At 44.5% G+C, this 25,285-nt stretch overlaps 1 protein-coding gene across 1 annotated transcript in view; it reads left to right on the top strand.

Annotated features, from left to right (window-relative positions):
• The window catches only part of LOC138261344 (multidrug resistance-associated protein 1-like), a 616,610-nt gene that overhangs the window by 225,532 nt on the left and 365,793 nt on the right, over positions 1 to 25,285 (top strand). Inside the window, exon 6 of the mRNA XM_069210192.1 lies at positions 20,193 to 20,254. Within this exon, the coding sequence (XP_069066293.1) occupies positions 20,193 to 20,254 (62 nt within the window). The remainder of the gene's footprint in view (positions 1 to 20,192; positions 20,255 to 25,285) is intronic.

Here is a 25,285-nt window from a genome sequence, read left to right as displayed (position 1 = left end):
AATGAGATTACCAGCAATTCCAGCAAATGCTCTTGTAAGTATTACAGATGATATGGTGTTGGACTACTGCAAAGGTCTGGCTGATGTGGTTCGATCTTTCTCTCAGTAGGTGCAGGCTGTTACCCTGCCACCCATCCATGACCCAGGTCACAATTTGAGAGCTGGAGATTGGGTTGTCATCAAAAAGCATGTTCTAAATACTTGCCTAGAGCTGCATTGGAAAGGTCCATACCAGGTGGTACTGACAACTACCACAGCTGTGAAGTGTGCAGGACTGCCGAATTGGATACACGCAAGCCATACAAAGAGAGTGGTGAGTCCGCAAGAGCATGAAAAAGTGTTGTTGAGAGCACCAACAACAGCGAAAGAAGTGGCTGTACCTGAACCGGAACAAGAGCAGGTTGAACATGAAATTGACTCAGAGCTGGTGGATTGCGAGTCAATCGCCCCAGTAAGAGACTAAAGTGCAGAAATACAGGAGGGTGAGCGAGAGTCTAACTCAACAGATACAGCAGGAGAACCAAGCACAGGAAGAGCTCTCCCAGAAGCAGACGGTGCTGAAGAACAAGCAGAGCAAGTGCCAGATCAAGAGGGGGAAAGAGCTGAGACGGATCAAAGACAAGGTGGTCTGACTCCTCCTGAACCCGTTGCAGGTCCATCAAGAGAAACCACCATAGAGAGAGTAAAAGAGAAGAGTCCAATCTTGAAGAGAATACTGACAGAGGGATCAAGGAAAGGAGACAATTGGCCTGAATCGCAAATTGGAAAGAAGAAAGAATTGGTCATAAATGAGCCAATAGAGGAAGAAGTAGTTGCAACAAGAAAAGATAAACTAAGTGAAGGAGAATTAGCTGGAGAACGAAGGTTGAAACGAAAGAGAGTAGGAAGTCGAAGATACGCAGGTCCTGAGTGGGCATATGCAGCAACAAGTGAATGGCAAAATTAGTTCATGTCCTTTTGCTTTGACAGAGATGTTCCGAATCAGTACTTTGATGCAACCTGAAGGGAATCAATAGACTGAGTTGTTGAGCTCATCTGAAGAAAACCCCAAAGAGAGACTGTTGAAATAAAAAGACAATGATAACCTGATATGACATTTGAAGTCCTGGATGTGACAAGCTGCTAACCGATTTTTGACAAGGGAGAAAATGGTTCCTGTGTGTGAATTTGAACTGTGAGAAAAGAAGCATTTTTAAGTAAGAGCTATTTCTACTTTCTAATTGTTAACAGATAATGGCTGAATTAAATAATCATGTAAAATTTTTTAGATATTGCAGATATTTGACTGTTGGGGTGGCAATCATGTGTGGAATAATGTTTATAATAATGATTGTGGGTATGCCTATTCATGAGATGAAAGAAGGTGCTATTACTCCTGTTCTTGAGACTACTACCCTAACAGCTTTAGAGAGGTTCAAGCTAGATGAAAAATAATTGCATGATTACACTAATGCTCAAGGAGAGTTTTCATCTAACGTGTTCTATCGGTTATTGGTTGAGTATGTGGAGGTAATGGATGCAAAGAATTGTCTTGTGTGTACACAAATTCCTTCCTCTGTGGAAGAAGGGGTTACGTACCACAGCTTACCCCTAACTTGTAGTTTGCTACTAACCAGATTCTATAATCAAGAGTATATTCAGTATTTCTATTCTAACCACAACTTAGGGGGTCATTCTGACCCTGGCGGTAATTACCGCCATGGCGGAGGTCGGCGGTAGCACCGCCAACAGGCTGGCGGTGCTCCGCCGGGCATTCTGACCGCGGCGGTACAGCCGCGGCCAGAAGCGGAAAGCCGGCGGTGTACCGCCGACTTTCCGCTGCCCATGGGAATCCGCAATGGCGGCGCAGCTTGCTGCGCCGCCATGGGGATTCTGACAGCCCATACCGCCATCCTGTTCCTGGCGGTTCACCCGCCAGGAACAGGATGGCGGTATGGGGTGTCGTGGGGCCCCTGGGGGCCCCTGCAGTGCCCATGCCAATGGCATGGGCACTGCAGGGGCCCCCGTAAGAGGGCCCCACAAAGAATTTCAGTGTCTGCTTTGCAGACACTGAAATTCGCGACGGGTGCAACTGCACCCGTCGCACCTTCCCACTCCGCCGGCTCCATTCTGAGCCGGCTTCCTCGTGGGAAGGGTGTTTCCCGCTGGGCTGGCGGGCGGACTTTCGGCGGTCGCCCGCCAGCCCAGTGGGAAAGCCAGAATGACCGCTGCGGTCTTTTGACCGCGGAGCGGTCTTTCGGTGGGAACCGCTTGGCGGGCGGCGACCGCCGTCCGCCGCGGTCAGAATCACCCCCTAAGTGTTTTCTTTTGTACCCATTATTAGATATTTGAGTGAAGTAGCTAAAGAACATGATATAATATTAGTTGGGGGATTCTTTGAACCAACATTAACATTTGGAATTGTTTTTGCACATCGTAACAACCTAACTTGTTTATTAACCCCACTAGAAAAGAGCTTTGTAGGGCATACTGATGACAGAAGTAAGGCATTGAAGGAGAAGTTAGAGAAAGGACTGGAGAAAAGGAATAATAAGAATGATTATGCTTACACTGCTATTAAAACACAAGGGAAATTAGCTTTAGATGCTTTACATGTAGGGAAACTTTGTATATATAGGCCAAAATTATGCACTGACACTATTTGTGGGAATGAGTGAATGTAGGCATGTGTTTTTGTTTCAGAGTAAATGGACTTTTATGCTGAATGGTCACAACCCTGTTATTCCTGGGATCTACTATGTTTGTGGACTTAATGCTTATTACCGTCTTTCTAGAGGATGGTATGGGACATGCTATTTAGGGATAGTTTTCCCTACGATTTATCAGATAGATGATTTAAAGAAAATTCCGAAAGTGACTGAATTGCATCATGAGCGACAGAGGAGGGAAACCTCTTCTGCAATTGTGGGAGATATTTTTGGTGCAATAATTCTTTCTGGAGGGGTTATTCTGAATGCAATCAAGATACAAAAGTTGTCTACTATTGTGGATAACATGCTGACAAACTTTACAGGGGCAATACTCCTGCTAAATACGGAATTGGCTGCGAATAGAGCTATGACGCTTCAAAACAGGCTTGCTTTAGAAATAATTTTAGCGAAAGAGGGTGGAGTATGTAAAATGATTAATGCCAGGCACTGTTGCTCCTACATTCCAGAGAATGATAAGGAGATAAGAGACTTACTTATCAACGTAACTAATTCAAGCAAAGATTTGAAGGATTTGAAGGAACCAGGGGTTTGGGAGAAAGTTAGTAATGGATTTGCCTCTGTGGGAAATTGGTTTAGTCAAATTTGGAATAGGGTATTATGGAAAATCGTCCAGGGAATATTAATTGTGATTGTTTCCATATTAGGATTATGCGGTACATGCAAATTATGGCAAAAGATAAAATTAAGGAAATCTAAGAATGATCAGAGAAGGGAAGAACCAACTAGGAGACAAATTATAGAGAAAACTCAAGAAGAATGCAAAATACATCTGAGACAAATTTGTAAAGTATTGACAAGAAAGGTGTGATGACACATTTAGTCATCAGAGGAGGGATTGATGGAGCAGATATGATAATAAAGAAATGTCTAACGACTTATGTGTGTGTTTATTAATGAGGAAAATAAATAGAGAAATTAATTGTAGAAAAATAATGTGCGTGTTTCAAAATGTGCCCTCGGGGAGTGATCACCATGTATACTAAAAGAACTAAAAGTTGCAATATAATGAAAACTGTAAAAGAAAAATGCACTAATATGACATAATGAAATGTATAACCTATGTTTTATATTAATTCATATTCTTAAATTAGCGGGACTAAGGGCCTGGTTTCACTGGGCCTCGCTTGCTCTGAACATGGAGAATTTGAATGCCTTGCAAAGGACTGGTAACCGGGGATTGCAACCTTGAACCGATCAGAGTTCAGGCCGCTTAGCTAGAACATTCTGCAAATGTACCAACGGACAGGAGATGATGAAGACAATTTGATACAATTATGTGTAGTGTAGGCTAAACGTACTTTTCCAGGACTTGAACAATGGAGGCAATGATTGAAGACTCCTATGCAACAATTTCGCTACCTGAAGAGCCCGATGATGTTCTCATCGCAAGAAGAACCAATCAGTTTTATGGGACACAAGACACATGCAAACTCAAAGATTTGGTAAACAAATGCTATAGGTTAGAGTCATAACTTTCGATAGACTGACCAATTAGCAAATAGTGGGATTGACTGGGAGACCCTAATAAAAAGTCATGACATAGGGTGAAAATTCAGAACTTTGAGGAGAAAGTTGATGACATCAGGAGACGCTGTCCGAGGTGGTAATATTGGGTTCATACTCTGTGAGCCTGATCTGTAGCTGACTATTGATGACCTGAAAATGAAGACTGACTTGTTGCTGATCCATCCTGGATAGGTAGCTATGAAAATGTGACTGACGATTTTGTGCCTTTTCTGCTGGGTACCAACTGCGCTGTTTTACAGAGATTCACTCTTAGATAGATTTTTTCCAAATTAATGTTTTTCCCTAAGTTGTTTTCAAACGAAGAGCCCCATGCTAATGCTAATCTTGGTTAGGCAGGCAGTTAGGGTTGACGGGGACTGCGACAAATGACTGACAAACTTAATTGCTGAATTACATTATCAATGTTGAATATTCATAACTGATGGTGTTGCTTAGCTGCATATGTTTTCTAGAAGAAAATAATGTCTTTTAACTGATGAAATAATAAAGAATTGAATAATAAAGATTGAATTAACGGATGATTAGAATTGTAAGCAATAAGGAATACAACTTGTTAACCTTTTTCATGAATAGTGGTTATTTCTTATTAGTGTGATTTCTGTTGTGGTTTCATAAAGTGTTTATCTTGTTTACTGATGTTGGTTTCTGGTTCAGTGGTCACTGCATGACTAGGATACTCCATGCAATTCAAAAGGTTAATCGACATATACGCGTCCCCTTTAAGTTTACTTACTAAGGACCGGGCGCTAGCACTCTCTTCCTTTCTTAGTGGAGCTGTTGCAGTGCCACTTGTATGCGCATTAATACAACCCCACCCTTCCTATTGCTTTGCTAACCAGTGAGATAAAAATTTCCATTGCACACGCAGTGAACTTTATAATCCCAGCTCGCCTAGGTGCATCAGATGAGAGCAAATAGGTGGGGTAAACATTAAATAGAGAGGGTTAGTGTAATTACAGTGCTTGTAGGGTGGCTCATCATGAATAAAGAAAGCTAAATGGAACCTGCCCTACAAGAATCCATGGGTGTCCAGAGTACTGAATCATAACATTGACCTCTGTTGCAGACAATGAAGTGGCTCGGGACCAATAATAGCTTATGTAGGCCTGCCCCAACATTCCAATGTTTGTCTTTCTCTTTTGCCCTGCTTATAGTAGAACATTGCATTCCCAGTGGGTGTAATGTTCTAATAGCCTTATAGCCCTTTTGTCTTTAACTATCCTGATTGTTAGAGGCCCATTTGCTCGTCAGGGTCTATACAACCGATATATCCCTCAGCAGCGAACTATAGGGCTATACCATAAAACACACATTGGCCCTCATTATGACATTGGCGGTGACTGTTAAAGTGGCGGTAATACCGCCAACAGGCTGGCGGTAATTACCGCCAAATTATGACCATGACGGTGATCCCTCCCATAGACAGCCAATGTACCACACCAACCCCCAGGGCGTTAACATCACTGACCACGGCAGCAGCCATCAACAGCCAGGCGGAAGACAAGGTACAGCCCACCATATTATGACATAGCAAACCACCACGATTTCCGGGGCGGTACCAACGCCCTCAAAAGCCTGGCGGAAACACTAAAAAGAAGACAAAAGACTCACCATTAGAGACTCAGAGGAGACTGCCGCCGCCATGGAACCGGAACTTCAAGCCATCCCGATGCTCTTCTACGCCATGACTCTTCTGCAACACCAATGCTGACGAACACAATGATGGTGAGTACAGCCGCCTAGCACACAAGGGAGGGAGGGAGGAAAAGGAGAGTGACACACACACACACACGCACAACACACACCATTCACACACACCATACACACAACCAGCTGCAGAGTAAAACCAATGTCTCAGGACCCACGTCTAATTAAAACAAGGACTACATTGAGGTTTATGTGACATTGTTATTTGATGCCAACAGCCACTTTATTGTCCATGCGAAAACAAAAGCACCCGTCAATGTTCAGAAAGGGCCAATGGCCAGTCCAAAGTACAAAATGCCCACATGGCAACAGGACACAGTCCAAAGCCCAACTTGACTCCTGACATCATCCGGACTCCACTGTGAAGGGGCATCATGTTGGAAATTGTCAGGCACCTCAGCTGAAGTGGCTAACATGCCCCTGGTTTGGAGGTGGCTCCTTGCCCGATTGTCCCTGGTGGGGAGTGTAAGGGCAAAGTCTCTGAAGTAGGTAACATGCCCACTGGTTCTGGAGGGGGCTTCTTTCCCAACTGTCCCTGGTGGGGAGTGTAAGGCCACAGTCTTTGAAGTGGCGAACATGCCCACTGGTTCTGGAGGGGGCTCCTTGCCCTGTTGTCCCTGGTGGGTGGCCTACATGCCCTCTACTGGAGATGAGGGCTCCTTGCCCACTGCTGGTAGAGTTGTTACCCTGGCTGCTTCTGCTGGAGGTGAGGGCTCCTTGCCCACTGCTGGTGGAGGTGTTACCCTGGCTGCCTCTGCTGGAGGTGAGGGCTCCTTGCCCACTGCTGGTGGAGGTGTTACCCTGGCTGCCTCTGCTGGAGGTGAGGGCTCCTTGCCCTCTGCTGGTGGAGGGGGACTCTTGCCTCTCTTTGCTGGTGGAGTGGGAACCTTCCCTTTCCTGGGTGGTGGAGTGGGTACCTTCCCTTTCTTGGGTGGTGGAGTGGGAACCTTCGCTTTCTTAGGTGGTGGAGTGGGATCCTTCCCTTTCTTGCCTCCAGGACTAGGAGGTGCCTCCACTGTCCCTGTCTCCTGTCCCTTGATTTTTACCACCCTAGTCCTCCCTTTCTGAGGCAGAGATGTGCCCACAGTAGGAGTGGCAGCTGTCACACTCTGGGGCCCCTTTGTGCCAGCAGCTGAGGATTTGATGGGAGGAGTGGCAGACTGTTTGGCTGAGGTGCAGTGCTGGGTCGTTGGGACCCTGCTCTTATGGACAGAACTGGGGGGTGGAGGGGAAGAGAAGAGGTCAAGATTGGCAAGGAAAAGCTTCTTAGCTACGTTGGGGCGGGATGTGGGAAGAGGGATGGGAGTGGAGGTTGAGGGAGTGGTTGTTGAATGTGTACGTCTGCTGGACCAGGGTACAGGTGCATGGACAGTGTGCGCGTATGAGGTGGATGGCTGTTGGGAATCTGAGTGCGTGCGTTTGTGTCTCTTGGGGGGGCAGAAAGGGTGGGAGAGGATAAAGGGGACGCGTGGATGGATTTTGTGGAGGTGTCTGCAAGTGAGGTGTGTGTGCTGCATGATGTGGTGATGGTGGTGGTGGCTGTTGATGCAGTGCATGCAGGTTTGAGTGTGGATGTGACTGTGAGGGAGGAGGTGGAGACAGTGGAGGCAGTGGTTGTGGTTGTGTGTGCAACAGTCTGTTGTTTGTGTGAGTGCTTGTGACCTGAAGTGTGCTGCCTGTGTTTGACCGTGCTACTCTTGTCTGATGTTTTGTGTGCATGTTTGTCTGTATGTGTGCATGGGATGGGTTGTGGTTGAGGAGACTGGGACTGGGAAGTGGTAGTTGGAGGGGATACGGTAGGAACAGAGACACTGGCCGCCATCAGAGAGGAGGCCAGAGCCTGAAACAACCTCTGTAGGGCCACCAAGCCACTGTGGATGCCCTCCCGGAACAGATTGCATTGCTGCATCTGTGATGCCAGCCCCTGGATGGCATTCACTATGGTTGACTGCCCTACAGAGATGGATCTCAGGAGGTCAATAGCCTCCTTACTGAGGGCAGCAGGGCTCACTGGGGAAGTGCCTGGGTGCCTGGGGCAAAGAAGATGCCCACCCTCCTGGGTGAGTAGGCATGGGCAATTCGGTGGGGGGCTACTGGGAGGGCTGTGCTGGTGCGGGGTGGAAGCTGTACCTGTAGCTGGGGTGGTTCCAGAGGTGTCCGGCACCACCAGGGAGCTCCCATCGGAGGAGAAATCATAGTGTTGTTGGCATTAAGGGGCACCCACTAACTGAAACCCACCACCAGGATCCCATGCCAGCCAACAAAAATGGTTGTCATGTTCACTGTACTCACTCCCTTGTGGCTGCTGTGCTGCCCTCAAGCGCCCACACAGCTCTGGGTAGGCCACCGCCAGTATGCAGGCCATCAGGTGGGTCAGGTTCCGACGGCCACCCAGCCCTCGTTGGGAGGCCATCCCCAGCTGGGCCTCCGCAGTCTTCCGGGCCCAGCGTCTCAGGTCCTCCCACATTTTCCTGCAGTGTGTGCTCCACCTGCTATAGATCTCCAGGGTCCACACGTCCTTGGCGATGGCATGCCACAATCCCTACTTCTGAGGGGCTCTGACCTGCAGAGGTAATACAGACAGTAGGACACCATTTACCATACAATCCCGCCTGTCACACATATGGCCCACAAATTATATTTCCATCTCCATTGGCACACACATCACCTGGAACCCTGCATGTACACTACCACCAGACATACCCTACACCTTGTCACATGCATCGTCCCTATGGTGTACTCATCTGTTGGTCTGAAGGCCCATACAGCTGTCCATACAGGGGTAGGACCCCATCCGCCAGGTGCTCTAACTCCTCCGAAGTGAAGGCAGGGGCCCTTTCCCCGATCACACGGGCCATGGCAGGATCCAGACACAGGTCACAGCAGCACACAGTGAAGGTGTGGTCCTGTGGAAATTCAGGAATCAAGTGAGGTTATAGATAGAAAATGGCGGTCACGTCCGCGGCGGGGTACACCGTCACTGCTGCAGGTGATCCTCATTGGATGCTGTACTCCATAGAGCCCCACGTTAGCCAGTGAGGAATAGCAAGGCAGTGCAAGACCGCCTTCTGCCATGACGACCATTACCGCAGAGTTACATCACTTCCACCTGTCCATACTTAGAGGACAGGCGGCCGCCATGTCATGGTGGTGGACAACAATCAGAAATTGGAAACTGCGTCATTGCTGTGAATTGTCCATACATTGCCATTCACATTGTCCGATTGCATACATGCCTATTTACACTGGGCTGGTGGTTCCATTGTTCAGTTTGTGACACCCTTTTCACTCTTGTGTCCCTTTGATACCTACCACTGCGGAGGAACAGGAGGAGGAGGCAAGCCCCCGTGTACAGACCCATTGTGGACTTGGCCACACTGGAGGAGAGGCATATAATACTCACCTATAGACTGGACAGGTCCACAATCACAGAGCTGTGTACTCAATTGGAGCCTGATCTGATATCACCTATCCGTCATCCCACTGGGATCCCCCCTCTTGTGCAAGTTCTATCAGTGCTCCATTTCCTGGCAATTGGTTCTTTCTAAGCGACCGTGGGCTTGGCAGCAGGAATGTCACAGCAAATGTTCTCAATAGTGCTGGCAAGGGTTTTGTCTGCCCTGGTCAAACACATGTGCAGCTACATCACTTTCCTCTAAGTGGAAGATTTGGCCACTGTGAAGCCTGGATTCTATGCAATGGGACATATTCCTAATATTACTGGGGCAATTGACAGAACACATATTGCATTTGTCACCCCCCTGCCACAATGAACCGGTGTTCAGGAATCGAAAGAGTTTCCACTCACTCAATGTGAAAATGGTGTGCCTGGCAGACCAGTACATCTCCCACGTCACAGCCAAGTATCCTGGGTTGGTGCATGAAGCCTTCGTCCTGATGAATAGCAGCATCCCAAATGTGATGACACACTTACAGAGGCACAGGTTGTGGCTGATAGGTGAGCCTGAGTCCCCACCCAAGATATGTCAGTTTATGCCTTCTGGAGTCATCCCCCATTCCATTGTGTAAGGCTAATGTTTGTCCCTCAATTCTTGTAGGTGACTCTGGCTACTCAAACCTGTTGTGGCTCCTGACCCCTGTGAGGAATTCCAGGACAGGGGCTGAGAATCTGTATAATTATGCACATGGGTGAACCAGGCGAATCATAGAACGTACCTTCTGCCTCCTGAAGGCCAGGTTCAGATGCCTCCATCTGCCAGGTGGATCCCTGTGCTACTCCCCTGAGAAGGTCTGCCAGATAGTTGTAGTATGATGCATGTTGCACAACCTGGCCCTCAGACAACATGTGCCTTATCTGCAGAAGGAGGAGATTGGAAATGCCCCTGTGGCAGCAGTGGACCCTGAGGACAGTGAGGATGAGGAGGCAGAGGATGAGGATGTGGACAACAGAACATCAGTAATATGGCAGTACATCCAATGACACACAGGTAAGATAGTGGAACTGACCATTCCTGTAAGTATTTATGTTTTCACTGTGGCTGTGGCAGGGTGGCAGTCACTTCCTTTGCATCACAACCGACTGTCACCTATGCCTATTCTATTTGCAGATATTGGTGTTATTACTACTGTGCACTGATGTCATGACTACAGAGAGCTACAGCTCATCATTTGTATACTATACCAAAGTTCATGTCAATTGCACAAAATGTAACTGTTATCATAAGTGCACATTTTCATCACATAAAGCACTATCACTCAAGTTGTGTTCAAGGGTGTTTACTGTAGTGCAATTAATAGAAGGAATAGTGCAATGGAATGGGGTGATGGTAGAGGAAAGTCCAGGGTATTGGTTCAGTCTGTTTGTAGCACAGGTCCAGTTTCCAAGGGGTCATAGGAAGGGGAGCAATGGCAGTTCAAAGTGGACAGGGTGACAGAGTGGAATACAAGGTGGATATTTAGGAGGGTCTCATTTCCTGGCGGTGGTCTTGGCAAGTTTCTCTGGCATATATATGGGTTGCAGGGAACGTTTGCCGGGTCATTCACCTACTTCAGGGGGAGGGAGGCTGGTGGCCTTTGGGTCCAGTGGCAGGGCCTCCTGTCCACTAGCTGCAGCAGATGTGGTGGGCTGTTCAGTTGACTGGCTAGTGGAAGGGGCCCGCTGGTGTGCTGTACATTCCCTGATGATGTTGGCCATATCAGCCAGCAACCCTGCTATGGAGACCATGGTGGTTTTGAGGGCCTTCAAATCTTCCCTGATCTCCTGATGGTGTACCTCCTGCAGGCGCTTGTTCTCCTGCATGTTGTTAAGTATCTGGCCTATCTCGTCCTGGGATTGTTGGTAAGCCCCCAGGACATTAGTGAGTGCCTCTTGGAGAGTCAGTTCCCTGGGCCTGTCCTCCCCCTGACCCACAGCTGTCCTCTGAGTGTCCCTGTTTCCCTGTGCCTGTGTCCCCTGAATGGTGTGCCCACTGCCACTGACCGCAGGACCCTGATTGTCTTCGCTGTGAGGTGTGGACTGGGGTCCCTGTACAGCTGGGCCACTGCTGATTGACGTGTCCTGGGGACAGAGGTGTGGGGACATTGGGTGGGTGCTGTGTTGTTGGATACTGAGGGTGGAAGCTCTGTGGTGGACTGGGAGTGGGTTTGGGTGCCCGACTGACCAGTATTCACTGATGGGGCAGGTAATTCATCCAGAACCTGAAGTCCACAGTTGCTTTCATCAAGGGGGAATCTTCTGTTGGGGAACTGTATTGTCGTAGCGCCTCATCCCAGTTGCAATTGGCTGAGGCACCTGTGGGGATGTAAGTGATGTATTATGCTTCATGTCTGTGACATATTGTACATCCCTAGCTTCCCCAATATCGTTGTGGTTGCCCTGCCACTTTTGTTTGTGTATGGTAATGTATTGTGGGATTGTTAGTTCTCCATGCTGTGCATGCTTTGGTGATGGGTGTACATGCAGGGCTGGGAGGGCTGTACATGCAGTGGTATGGCATGCAGGGCTTGGAATTGGGGTTAGGCACTTGTGTAGGTGCACTGTGTGGGATGGAGTGGAGTGATGGGAGTCAGGGTGAGGGGGTGAGATGGCATGCAGGTATGGGGGTGATAAGTACTAAATATTGACTCTCCAGTGAGTCCCTCAGGATGCAGGATTGCCATGACTTGCTCCTCCCATGCTGTCAGCTGTGGAGGTCCACTGCCAGGCCTCTGGATGGCGAACTGGTGCCTTGCTGCCACGGAACGTACCTTCCCCCGTAGGTCATTCCACCTCTTCCTAATGTCATACCTTGTTCTTGGATGCTGTCCCACGGTATTCACCCTGTCCACGATTCTCTGCCATAGCTCCATCTTCCTGGCAATGGAGATTTGCTGTACCTGTGTTCCGAAGAGCTTTGGCTCTACCCTGACTATTTCCTCCACCTTGACCTGCAAATTCTCATCTGTGAAACGGGGGTGCTTTAGTGGGGACATGGGTGATGTGTGGTGCGTGTTGTTCAGAGGGTGTTGAGTAATGTGGTGGGGTGTGGGATATGGAGTGCGTGACGGATGTATGGGTGGTTGTGGTGTGTGTGTGTATTTGTCTCTGTGATTTGCGTAGCTAGCTATTACAGTCTTTTCGTGTTCGTAAAGGGTTGTGGGTAATGCAGGTGTGTGTTTCATAGTGCTGTGGGTGGGTGTGTGTGGTGTGTGTATCAGTGTCGAGAGTGTGATTTTAGTTTTGGCCAATGTTGTGTTGTTTTGTATTTGGGTGGCCATTAGGACCACGCCGGTGTGTACCACCAACAGTTTACCGCCGTTGAATGTCTGTCATGGTGATTTGTGGGTCATAATGTGGTGGGCGTTGTTTTGTTGGCGTAATGGTATGGGTGTTCGTACCAACACTTTAACACTGATCTTTGGTCTGGCGGATTTGTGTTTGTGGCAGTATTCTGTCGGTTTAGCATATGTGCGTCATAATATGGCAAATGGATGCTCGCCTCTATGACGGTATGTTAGCGGCCGTCACCGCAGCAGTAAACAGCATTTACCTCCAATGTCATAATGACCACCATTGTTTTGTAATGCTGCCATAAAGTGTTTCTGGTTCTGGTTTGTTTGTAATGCTACTGTTGACACGTACTAGATATTGCCACATCTGCTAGTGTTAACATTGCACATAGGACTATAACTACTATCTTCTACTTCTGATATATGTACTAGTCATGGTACTAAGACTGATTTTACTAGTAAAACTTGGCAGTACTGATCTTTTAAGTAGTATTTATGCACGCATGGCTTGTACAAATCCTACTTTTAGTATTAGTACCATTACTATTACTATAACTTGTGAATTATTATCCCCAGACCCCATACGCCTGTTACGTGCACATTTTTGTGTATGTGGTTATTTTGCTTTACTGCTGACCGAGCCAAATTACACACACTAAAAAGAGTCAGAAAAGAATCTCTGGAATGTAGCTCTTAATCTTAAGAAGACATTTATTAAATCACTTCCTAAGGTTCGTAAAGGAAGGTCAGTAGAACTCAAAGTGCACTTTTAAAATGTGCTCAACAATAAAATGAAAACATGTAGAAAGAATCTTCAATCTTTAACCAGCAAATATATACATGCAAAGATACGAATACCTATATTTACATATATATAGTCATAAACAATGGAAAGCAAATAATTAGTAAAAATTAATTTCCATGGGGCCAATCTGGTGCTTCATCTTCCTCTCAGTAGCTTCAAGCTGCAGACTCCAAGTTCAGCTGTTGAAGAGAAAGAGATCTTCTACCCTCATGGGATGTTAGGCATTTTGACGTCTCAAACCTGACCAAAGTCTCTGAATCTCCCACTGTCAATCCTGGGTCTCTTATATACCTTAAACAAGCCAGAGGGGAGAGTTCTCGAAAACCTCCCCCGCTCTCTCCTTGTTATTCAGAAATGCTAGCTACTTCAGGTTAGTTTTGAAAGGAACACGTCGGAATTGGCCAATATCCCAAGGTGCCCTCTCTCAAAACAAACCGGTTCCCTGTCATACCAAAAACATCATCCTAGTACATTCTTATCAGCCTAAGCCCTTGGTGAGAAAGAACACGCAGACATGCAGAATAAAAACATGAGCAAAAAGCACATTGTATAACGTGGGCATGGAAAAATACTTGCAACTTTTAACATGGTGGTGGCTAATGCTAAAATAAAGTCCATAGACAAAATGAAGCTGGTGGTCACTAACGTGAGGGTGTGCTGCTATGCTAAGTGCAACGTGGAGTCAGTGGTCAAAACACAAATATCATTACAGTGCTATTTCAAGGACTAGATTTTGAATTTCATTCCTTTTCAGGTATGATTATTAGTGTCTACCCGCTTAAGTACACCCATCAGTATTTGTTATGCCGAATTAGATAGGGCTATTTGTGTTCACTTTGGGAATTTTGTGTACTTGCAATCAATATTACATCCTCCCAAGATTGACTGGTGATTCTGAAACCAGGCTAAGGTGTTGCAGGTTCACAAACATATTATACTAGGGTTTAGAGTTAAGGGGGAAGCCAGCACAGGAACTTAACTTACAGTTATACTAAAATGGCAATAGTGTTTTACCATATTGGTGGGCCTTGAATGCTGTAGTAAATGATTTACCAATGGTGCAGTATTTTTTTTTCAGTGCATAAAAATCGGTGTCTTTCCAGTAGCAGTGCTTGATTTATTTAGCAGTGATGACTTGGATTTCCAACCACTAATCTGATCTAGGACGACCTACGATGATACTACCGCTTATCTGGATGCCCGCAGTTTGTCTCCCCCTTGAGATGCCTTGACCTAATTCCAACATTAATACCGAATTACTGGAATTTTGTTTGTGGACCGCTTGTCCCCATTAATTTGGGATATTGCCCTCTCTGATTGTAGTGACCTACATCTGTTGGACTTTATAATTCAGCACTACACTATCTCTTTTTCCAGTCCTGACGATGACCCTAAAATTAACAAGGGTTGGAACGTTAACTACTACTACGGCTAATTGGGGCTATTATTGTCAACCCCTTACGTGTGAATAGTTTACTAAAGACAACCTTTTTCGACTGTATCCAAATTGTACTTGACGACGGTAGCTCACAGCTGTTTTGCATATATTCATTCACCTCGTCATTCACGAGCACTATATTCACCAGCACATTATGTCCACTTGCATTATTCTTATTTTGAGAAATGTGGTTGCTGTTGTCTATTTTTTTAAATATTTATATAAATATGAATATGGGTACTCCATTGTGAAAACCTAATTCAGTGTGTTTTTTTGTAATATGGTTTGCCAATCATTCCTGTTGAGACATTGTTGCAGATACATAAACACCCACACCAAAACAGTGGCAGGCCCAGTAAGGGCAGCATGCTCACAGAGGGTCTTATTAATAGTGCTCACCCCGATGAGCACAGTCCAGCTGGTCCTGTAGGATAGTCAGTGAACGGTCCAGCTCCCAAATGTAGTATAGCGCTTCTGTGAACGTAGCCTCGCTTTATTCATCTAGCACTCTCTTCTGTGCATCTTTACTAACAATTCTTGGAAAAAATTCTGTTATTTTCAGTTCAGAAATAGGTATGTAGCATCAATTAGCCTTAAATTATTGCTGAATTACTTACACACTAAGCCTTAATCAGGTCCATCACCCACAGTATTTTTTCCTTGCTATTAATTGGAGCTGCGATCGGATTTATTTCTGATGCTCATGCTGTATTATAAAACAGGCAGTAAATTCTGCTCTCGTAATCCCAGTGGTACTTTTATGCCACTAAGGCAGCCAATGTTTCTACCATCTTTCGATATCGTGTGTGACCTCTCTCCCAAGAAGCACCAAACTGCACCAATATATGATCTTCAAGTGACTTCTCAGTCATTGAACCAGGCTGCAGCCTCCTTGGCTCGAGAGAGTGCGCCAGCAATGGGCTAAACGGCCCTCTTTTGGATGTTGGTTTCAAGGCACACGACTCCATCAGCTAGAGAAATCAGGACTCTCTGGGGCACCAGTCAGTGCTACAACGTGCTGAATTCCTACACAATATCTAATACACTACAAAAAGTGAAAGTTCTTTTCTCTTCCTCATCTAACTCCGACGGCCATAAGCTCTTCCACATTTTAAGCGCAGCTTAATGCAAGGTTTTGACAATTAGTTGTGAGCATGTTCTTCTCTCCACCTAAAATCGCTCTTAAAATGTAAAAGCGAACATGCTAGTTGTATTCAGGTGGAGAAGCATACAAACATGGCATTGTATTCACCTAAGCACAATTACTTTATTACCTTTTGTGATTAGTGTGTATTACACCCTACTTTACTGCCTCTGAATCATTTGATAGAGATGCCAAGCATGACCTTTTGCTGAGTATGCATTATAAATATTGCATGCTTGTGTTTCATGATAAAGCACACCACTCAGCACATGCAACAGCAATACATGCTTCCTTAATGCACAGAACAGGAAGAGCACAAGTAGCAAAGACTTTATTGCATGAACTACTGCTACATTAGAGAAGGATGAAGTGCAACTGCCTCACAAACCCCTTGAGAACAGGCAGAGGTCGGACATGAGCAGTTCACATTTTTTAACCCACATGCACCTCATTGTGCTCAGGGAAATCACAGTGTGCCATAGTAGGAAACACCAAAAGTGGCCGTGTGGAGCACTAGTTGACAATAGTTCAGCCAACTCAAAACAAGTTGTTAGTGTTCTAACTTGGGGAAGAACTAGTTTGCATAACTGAATCTATTTGCCAGTGGTCAGAGCAACATGATCAATAGCAATTGAGGCACTCTTTTGCATGAGGGTAGAAAGTGAGGGAATATCTGTAAGAGATGTGACTTCCCTCTTCTTATTGTGGGACTCACTAATTTTTAACCTTTTAAGTGTGGACATCAGCTAGGGGCGGACACTTGCACTCCCTACCCATTGCGTCCATCTGCTATTGGCTGATGCAGGGGAGGGCTTTAGAGGAATCTCCAATGCTTGCATCTTAGAGTTTCCTTTTTTTGTTTTTCAGGTCAGGCTGCTGGGAAGGAGCTTCACCAGCAATTTAAGTCTTTATTTATTTTTTTGTGTGAAAGGACGATCAGTATGCATGGCATGCTAACATAATTTCCAGTGAAATTTAAATAAGCCATTTGGCTCATCTAACTTTCACTGAATCTATGCTTGGAGGCATATCTCGGCCCCCCAAGTACCTTTGCATGATGGAGGTATTGTTAGAAAAGTAAGAATCTCTCCTTTCCAATGACATTGCTCCCTATTTTATCCCTGCTTTTGGGCCGCCACAGGAGGGTGATCCCCAAGCAGAGGTCCACCCACTAGACTCCAGGGGTGTGGATTGTATGGGAGCAGCCCTGTGGTTAAGGGTCTGGGCTTCCCCATCTCACCCTGGGCCCCATAAGTCTTTTTGCCCTCTGAGGAGGTGGATGGGGTGTTCACCCCCAATCTGCCCCCTCTCCCGCCCTGAGGGATCAGTAATCCTACTAGACACCAGGGATTTGTTTAATTCAATATTTGTTTTGGGGAGGGGGCCCTCATAACTGAGGTTTAATCCGTTCTTGTTATGGCACTAGGCCCAGCCACACAAGAGGAGAGTGGCGTTCTTATTGGGACAAATGGGAACACTGAGTGTTAGGAATATTGTGGATCCCTACAGATTACAGTAAATTATGTTGTAGACATGCAAGGAAAATGTGCAATTTTAGGCAAAGTTTGAGGTTTGCAGGGCATTCTGGGTAAGAAATCGTTGGGATCTATGTGAGGCACACCATCTTTCACTCCCCCGGGAGTCTAGTTTTCAGAAATGTCCAGGCTTGCAAGGTTTCGCAAGGTGGCTGCTGAACCCAGGCCCAAATATCCTAGCTACCCCCATTTAAAATCAGGTCATTTCTTTTTAAAAAAGAAATGTTGATGTCTCCTTATTACGTTTGGGCCCTTGCTTGTTGTAGGCCCTAGGCCCACCCACACAAGAGAGATACCATTTTAATTGAGAGTCGAAGGGGTAGGTCATTTGTGGCTCCCTGCAGATTTCAGAATGTTCCTTCACAGAAATGTGAGGAAAATGTGTGTTTTTAACAAAGTTTGGGGTTTGCAGGGCATTGTGGGTAAGAAAACGTTGTGCAGTCTATGCAACACATACCACCCTGGACACTGCCAAAAACTACACACTCAGCAATGTGCCAGTTTGGTAGGTTACCCTGTGTGCCAACTGAGCTAGGGATCAAAATCCACAGGTAATCAAATTAAAAAAAAAATTTGGTTTTCAGGGGAAATATTTGGTGTGTAAATTTTTCCTTTTGGGCCATTTCCTGTTACAGTAGCTAGTTACACCCACACAAGTGCAGTATCTTCTTTCTCAGGTGTCTTGGGGAATGTTGGGTGGTTGGAAATTTGTGGCTTTCCACCAGATTCCATATCTTAAGAAAATGTGTGTTTTTTGCCAAAGTATGAGGTGGATTTGGTCCCTAGCTCAGTTTTAAAGATTTTTTGTGGTGGATAAAACTCAAATTGAATAAAAGCACTGGAATATTCTGCTAAAACTGTAAAAGGGAGCATTGGTTTTTACACAATATATAGGATCCATTTGAAACTGGAACTAAGTATTTGACGCAAAAATTATTGTGGGCCAATGGATAGTGTCCTGCCCCCCAAATACGTCATGTAATTCCATTTCAAATTGGCATTGCTAAATTGTTCTGTGAAACTAAAGTAGTTTAGCAAGACATCTTCTTCAAATCACTTGATTCCATCAACGTAGTAAGATGAGAAATACTTATTTTAATTGTTTGCTATATTGTTGCTTTGTTAACCACATTATCCTGTTGCAAACTAATTTAAGCTTTATATTTCATTATGAATGTATGCATTTTTGGAGTTTACAATACATTTTTGGATTCATCAGATCAAAGCATATCCCAGGAAGTTGACCGTCAAAATATTGATCATTTGATATCTAAATGTAATTTCAAAACATATTTTTCCCATATCCTCGGCACTCTTAAAAGATTTTGAGAATGTTCTTCTGTCATCTGGAGGGAAAATTATTGTTTGTTTTTATCCTTAAGAAGGCCTGTTAGGATTATAGTACAGATACTGTAATGGCAAAGGCTGGAGAAAACTAAATCTTATAATTTGTTGGATAGTTTTTATAGAGGACACAATATGATCCAGTTTAATGATAGATTATTGTGAATAACTACAAGCTCATTTGAACAGCTGTGCTCATACATCAACATACATCCATATATCAACATCCGTTGGAATGTAACACATCATAACCACTTCACAATGTTGTGTCATCTCACTAGCCACACATGGCACATCTGGTGACTGGCATGCAAAATTAAACTAGTAAACACATGAGCCTGGCATTCTCGTTTGTCACGATTCCAAAACACAATAGATATTTCTGCATCAAATTTGAGAATAATTTCTAGGCCTATATGTCTTTGTGTGTATGTATATATATATATATATATATATATGTGTGTATATAATGTTTTAAAGTATATGTGCTACCTACTTTTAGAATTTAGCAATGCCTCTAGTTAAGTAATATTCTTGTTTGTGTTTAATAGCAGCCTTAAGAAAGTCTGTTGTGATGAAACACATGTTGACTCTAGCAAAGTATAAAAGACAGTTTAACTGGGATTTCATTTTGAACTTGTGGATATTTTTGTGGTTATGTCATTAACCGTATTGCGTTCCCTGATACATAGTAATCTTATTGCTAGGAGCCAAGGCCACATTGGCCAAAAGGCAAGACAACATCCTTGTGTAGCAGGGTGTTAGTTTTCGTGGTTGCACCAAAATTGTTGACGTTTCAAGATAAAGACCAACAAACTTTGATGTTGTATGTGCAGCAGCTTGAGGCCACTGCTACCTACCTTAGTATGATGAAAATGATTTTGGCTTACAATCCTACAATTTGCTTTATGCAATACTAAGAAAATGAAATGTTTTGGAGTACAGAATTGAATGCAAATTAGATTAGCTGTTTTAAATTTTCAAAACTCTGAGCCATCTAATTCTTACTTCTGATTCCAAATGGACATTTCTTAAATACATAACCATGCTCCATACACCAGGTTTAATGTCGAAGTAGTATAAATTGTTGTCTGGCTTTTTATCTTCACATCATACAGTATGAAATGTATTTATGTTTGCATTAAAATGCTGCTCTTAACAGTATGCTCACAGTTACGTAATGTAAGTGGTTTTCAAAAGTAAATAATCTATTAAAATGACTCTAAATACTATCTTTCCATTTCTTCTATAGAATCCATGCCCAGAGGCGCATTCTTCATTTCTCTCTCAAATTACATTTAATTGGTTTACTGAGTAAGTGCTATTTGTTATGATCTAATTGCCTGAGAGATCTTTAGTGTAATACTTGGCTTTGACATATATGTAAAATATCTACCCAGACCAAAGCAAAGTCATTATAAGGAAACATTTTATTTTAACACTATATAGTCTAAGCCTTCAACTGACAAGCTATTGATAAACTGTATATTGCCTGTTGCCGCTAAATTCTACTAATTTTAAGACAAGGTGTGTCCAAGTCTGTGCATGGCTTTCAGTGGTTAGCCAACTGTCTTCCTACCCTGCCTAGATGTTGCATGTAAATACTGTGGTGACCATTGGTTGTAATAACATTAATACAAGGCAATGCCACTGTATTCTGTAAATATTGATGAAGGATAATAAGCATTAATAAGGTGACAGCTGGTAATGTGATCACTTTACAGATGTTTTAAACTAGCCTTTAGTGTCTGGCATCATTGCTAGTAATTACAGCTAGGTTCCAATGTACTTACAGTAAATGTTTAGATATAGCAGAGCTATAAAATCTATTTGGTAGTCCCATGATTGGACATTTATACTGTTTCATTACATTGCAAGCTACTTTTAAATCTGGGCCAAAGCAGTCGCCTTACGTCTAAAATATCACAACAGGAATCAAAAAGATGTATTTGCCTCCGGTAACACCTCCAGGCAAGCAGTGTGGATTAGCTACTTGTTAACTGTAGTCAATCCATCCAAACCCTCAGATCCTGGAATCTTTATGGTGGGTTGAGACTTTGCCTTTCTCTTCCTCTTGCCTCCCCTCCACCTGTACTCATCTTGAATCTCCAAAGATGGCTCTGGAGATTACATACCTGCTTTTATGTATTCACCTATAAATTAATGCATTTTTACATTTTTAAACAGTATTCTAAACATTTATTAACTCAATCATTTATTCATCATCCTAGATCGTAATAGTGTACCTGGTCAGAATGTCCTGTGTGTCTTCTTCTAATTCAGATCATGCTTTCAGCTATGATTAGCCTACACCATTATAATATATTCCATCACATATTATTTTATGTTAATATTTTTAATCTTATGTGTATTTTTAAAGCATTGTTGGCCTCAGGTGAGGTTTGTATCAGCAAATCAGACCTGCGTCGCGAGTCAACACTTGTGTCACACTACTAGCATTATTTCTTGTAGCATGTTAGTTCTCCGGCTTGAGTACTTTCTCCATCATACTCTTCTTTATTTCTCCATTCTTGCATTCCCTCGTTATCTAAACCTCATTCTTTTCCTAGTGCCACTGCTATGTTTTAACTCAGCCTTCTTCTCTCCCTCCCAGCCTGGAAAATTCTGCCCAAGTTACCAGACTAACAGGACGAAAGCAATCTGTAACCCATCTAACATGTCCAAAAAGCTTGGGCATCTGAAAATGACATTCCTGTGTGAAGGAACTCAGCCATTGTTGCTGTCTGCCTTGTCTAGCAAAGTGTTACAGGAGCTTCTTCTTCACTGATAAGATGGCCACCTGCTAAGTACTTTCGTGTGCAGTGTAACCACATGCAAATTAGCACTGGTCCTTCTTCAGTAGGAACAGTCAGTTTAAATTGCTACTCTGCATCATTTTCTAATGGCAACAGAAGAACCACAGAGCAATGTCAGCACTGTTAGGCTTCATCAATGGCACAGTGGATACAGGGTATAAGCATACCTTGGAAATCTAAAGCTTCACACTGAGAAGACAAAAAAAGTGAAAGCAAAAGTGATGGTTGGAATGCTTGTATTGGCGTTAAAAGATCTTAGCATATGAAGGAAGAGTATGCTATTTAAATATTGTCATAGGAAAAACACGAGTAATTGAATATATTGCATTATGGACAATTGTTAATTTTAAACATAACTTTTTTTGGCTCCATTTCCTGCTACCTACCAGCAATCTGGCTACCATCTGTATATATATATATATATATATATATATATATATATATATATATATATATATCTGTATATATATATATATATAGTCACACACACATAATATATGAATATATGTATGTGTATATATATATATAAACCAATACTCCTACCCTATAAATACCCTTGCCCCCCAGAAACCTATATTTATATGTATATGTGTGTGTGGGGGGGGTGGAAACTGGGCTGATTGCAGAAGCCACTTAACTTTTTATCCCCATTTCACACTTTTTGTTGGTGTTTTCTTGACTCAGATGTTGCCCTGGGCACTGCTAACCAGTCCCAGGGGGCTGTGCTTTGTGTAAAATGAGTATGCAATTAGGCTAATTATAAATGGCTGTATCAGCCTACCTATAAGTCCCTAGTATATGGTAGGGCATGTAGGTTTAGGGTCCCCAGCATAGGTGGTGCATCCTTAGGTGCACTGCTGAGGTGCCCAGTGTCTTTTCAAAGGCCTGCCTGCCTTGCTGGCTGCTTTTAAATTAAAGTTACATTCAAATTCGACTTTGCAGTTAGAAGTACTTCCAAAGTCTTAAACTAACTTATTTTTTACATATAAGTCACCCCTAAGGTGTTCCCTAAGTACCCCTTTCAGCTGGGTGCTATGTAACTAAAAGCAGGGACCGTTTATAAGCCTTGGTGATGGAAAATAGCCACATTTGTTTTCTCTCACTCTAGTGAATAGGCTTCATAAGCTAACATGGCGGGGCTTTATTTTGTTATTTAAAAAGTCTCAAAAGGAGCCAGATATTTCAAGTTTGGTATCAAACTGATTCTTATAATAAATCCGTTGTTGAATTTAATATAACTATTTCAGGAAAAGAGTTTTTGAACTTTTCCTGAAAGTTGCGAACTTCAGCTCTGTAGTACCCTTCCCTGATTGGCCAGCCTCTGGCCAGGCTGCCTTGATGAGGTGTGAAGTGGCCTGGGCTGAGGACAAAGGAAGTGCCTCAGCAGACAGTGAAACAGGATGGGGAAGAGCAGCCAAACTGGACTTCAGAGGAGGGAAGGACATTTGGAGAAGCTCAGGACCTCCCCTATTTCCTGCAATCCCAGGCAGCCAGGTGCCCCTTGATTAGATTAGGAGAGGGCAGGAAAGAGGTGTGTTAAGGAGTTTTAGCCAGTGGGTGGACTCAACCAGGCCTAACCTCAAAAACTGAATTTCTGCCAGTTTGGATTTTTAAAGAATGTTGCTCCCTGGGATTGATTTTTGCTACACTTCCCAGGAAGTGGTCATCCAAGAGGGTGGTGGCCTGCCTGTGATTGGACAGTTGCCCCATCTGCTTTCCACGCAGGAGCAAGGATAAATATGGCAGAGCTGCACCCACCCCTCAGATTCCTACCAGGAACAAAGACAAGAAGAAGGACTGCCTTGCTGGACCCCTTACCTACACCTGGACACTGCACTCTGAAGGACTGCACCAGCTGCACACTTGGGCTTCACCACAAAAAAGACTTTGCCTGAGTTCAGTTAGTTCAAGAAGGGACTTCCTGTTTGGTACAGGTAGAAAATAGCTAACCAGAGTCCCCTGCATCAACACCTGAAGAAACTGACCAGCTGCCCACTGTCCAGAGATCCACCCTCAAGAAGCAACTCAGGGCTTCTGGAACCTTGGGGTGAACTGGAACCTTGGGGTGAACTGTGGACTCCTAAAGGACCTTCTAGAAGAAGATCCAGAGGTTTGGAGAAGATCGGAGAACGTTTGGAAAAATGCTCCAATAAGGGACGGACCCAACGTCATGAGTCAACAAGGCTTACGTCGACCGCGACCCGACCTGACTTGCAGGTTTCTCCCGCTGAAAAGCTCCAGAGCCCAAGACTTCAAGGATTTCACCGGGGGCTCCCGGAAAGGTAATTTGGTGACGTCGACTCGAAATCGGCTTGCTGTGGAGTGTCATCCGACGATGGAGAGAAAAGCGCCCAAAAAGTTACGTCCGAAGTAAAAAGTTGACTGGAACTTCCTGCGCAGCCTATCTGAGGAGGGTTCCAGGGATGTCGGATCCAAATTCAGTTTCGGTCCAGATTAAAATTTCTGTCCCAAACAATCATCTAAGTCCGAAGCTAGAATTCTTCACTGAGGTCTCCTGCAACACATATCCGAAGAGGGCTCCAGGGAGGTCAGATCGGATTGGTGACTTCATCCTGGTGAGAAAAAGCTTCAAGAAAAAGACTAAGGGGTTCATTATGACTTTGGCGGACAATTTACACCATCCGGCGAAGTCCAGACAGGCAGGTTGCCATTAGTGCGGCCGCCTTCCCGCAGGCCCCATTACAAGTTTCCTGCTGGCCCAGCAGGAAACAGCCTATAGCATTGTCTCCAGCTCATAATCGAACCAGTGGCAATGCTGTAGTGTGTAGGGTGCACCAGCACCTGTTGCGATGTTCAGTGTCTGCAAAGCAGACAGTGGACATTGCGACTGGGCTGGCCTGGGGGGCACTGCGCTACCTCCATGAAACCTCTGGCTGAGAGGGGAGTCAGATTAGGACCGCCAGCACCGCCAGCCCGAAATGTGGCGGAAGAGTGGCTGTGCTGGCGGTTCAACTGCGGCACTACCAACGCAGTCCTAATGTTGCTGTTGGACCGCCACATTGGGGGCGGTCTGACTGCCACCATGACCCTGGCAGTCTTAAGACCACCAGGGTCATAATCAGGGGACTAAGTCCGAAGGTAAACTTTTGACCAAGGTCTCAAGCTTGCTGTAGCCAAGCTGGGCTCCATCACGGTTGGCTTCAGATTTTGACTTTGCCCCGGTCTAGTGCAACCAGATGTCCAGTGTGGTACTTTTCGTTTCTATGCGCTAGAAAACATTTATTCTTTAAAAATTCATATTGCCAATTTCCCTTATTGGATTTTTTGTCATTTTAGTGTATTTTGAAAGATAAAAATATAACCTATTTTTATAAATTGGTGTTGGATTTTTATTGTGTTTTGTGTTTTACTGTTTTGTTAATTTTAAATGCTTTACACACCAGTCTCCTCAATTAAGCTTACCTGCTCATTGCCAAGGTACTGAGGGTTGAGCTGGGGTTAATTTATTGAGACCTAACTGGACCTGGTGGGGTTAGTGGCCTATTGCTAAGTGTAAGTACTTACCTGT

The sequence above is a fragment of the Pleurodeles waltl genome, chromosome 10 (genome assembly GCF_031143425.1).
Source record: "Pleurodeles waltl isolate 20211129_DDA chromosome 10, aPleWal1.hap1.20221129, whole genome shotgun sequence".
NCBI lineage: Eukaryota > Metazoa > Chordata > Amphibia > Caudata > Salamandridae > Pleurodeles > Pleurodeles waltl.
This window is presented reverse-complemented; position numbering and strand designations above follow the sequence as displayed.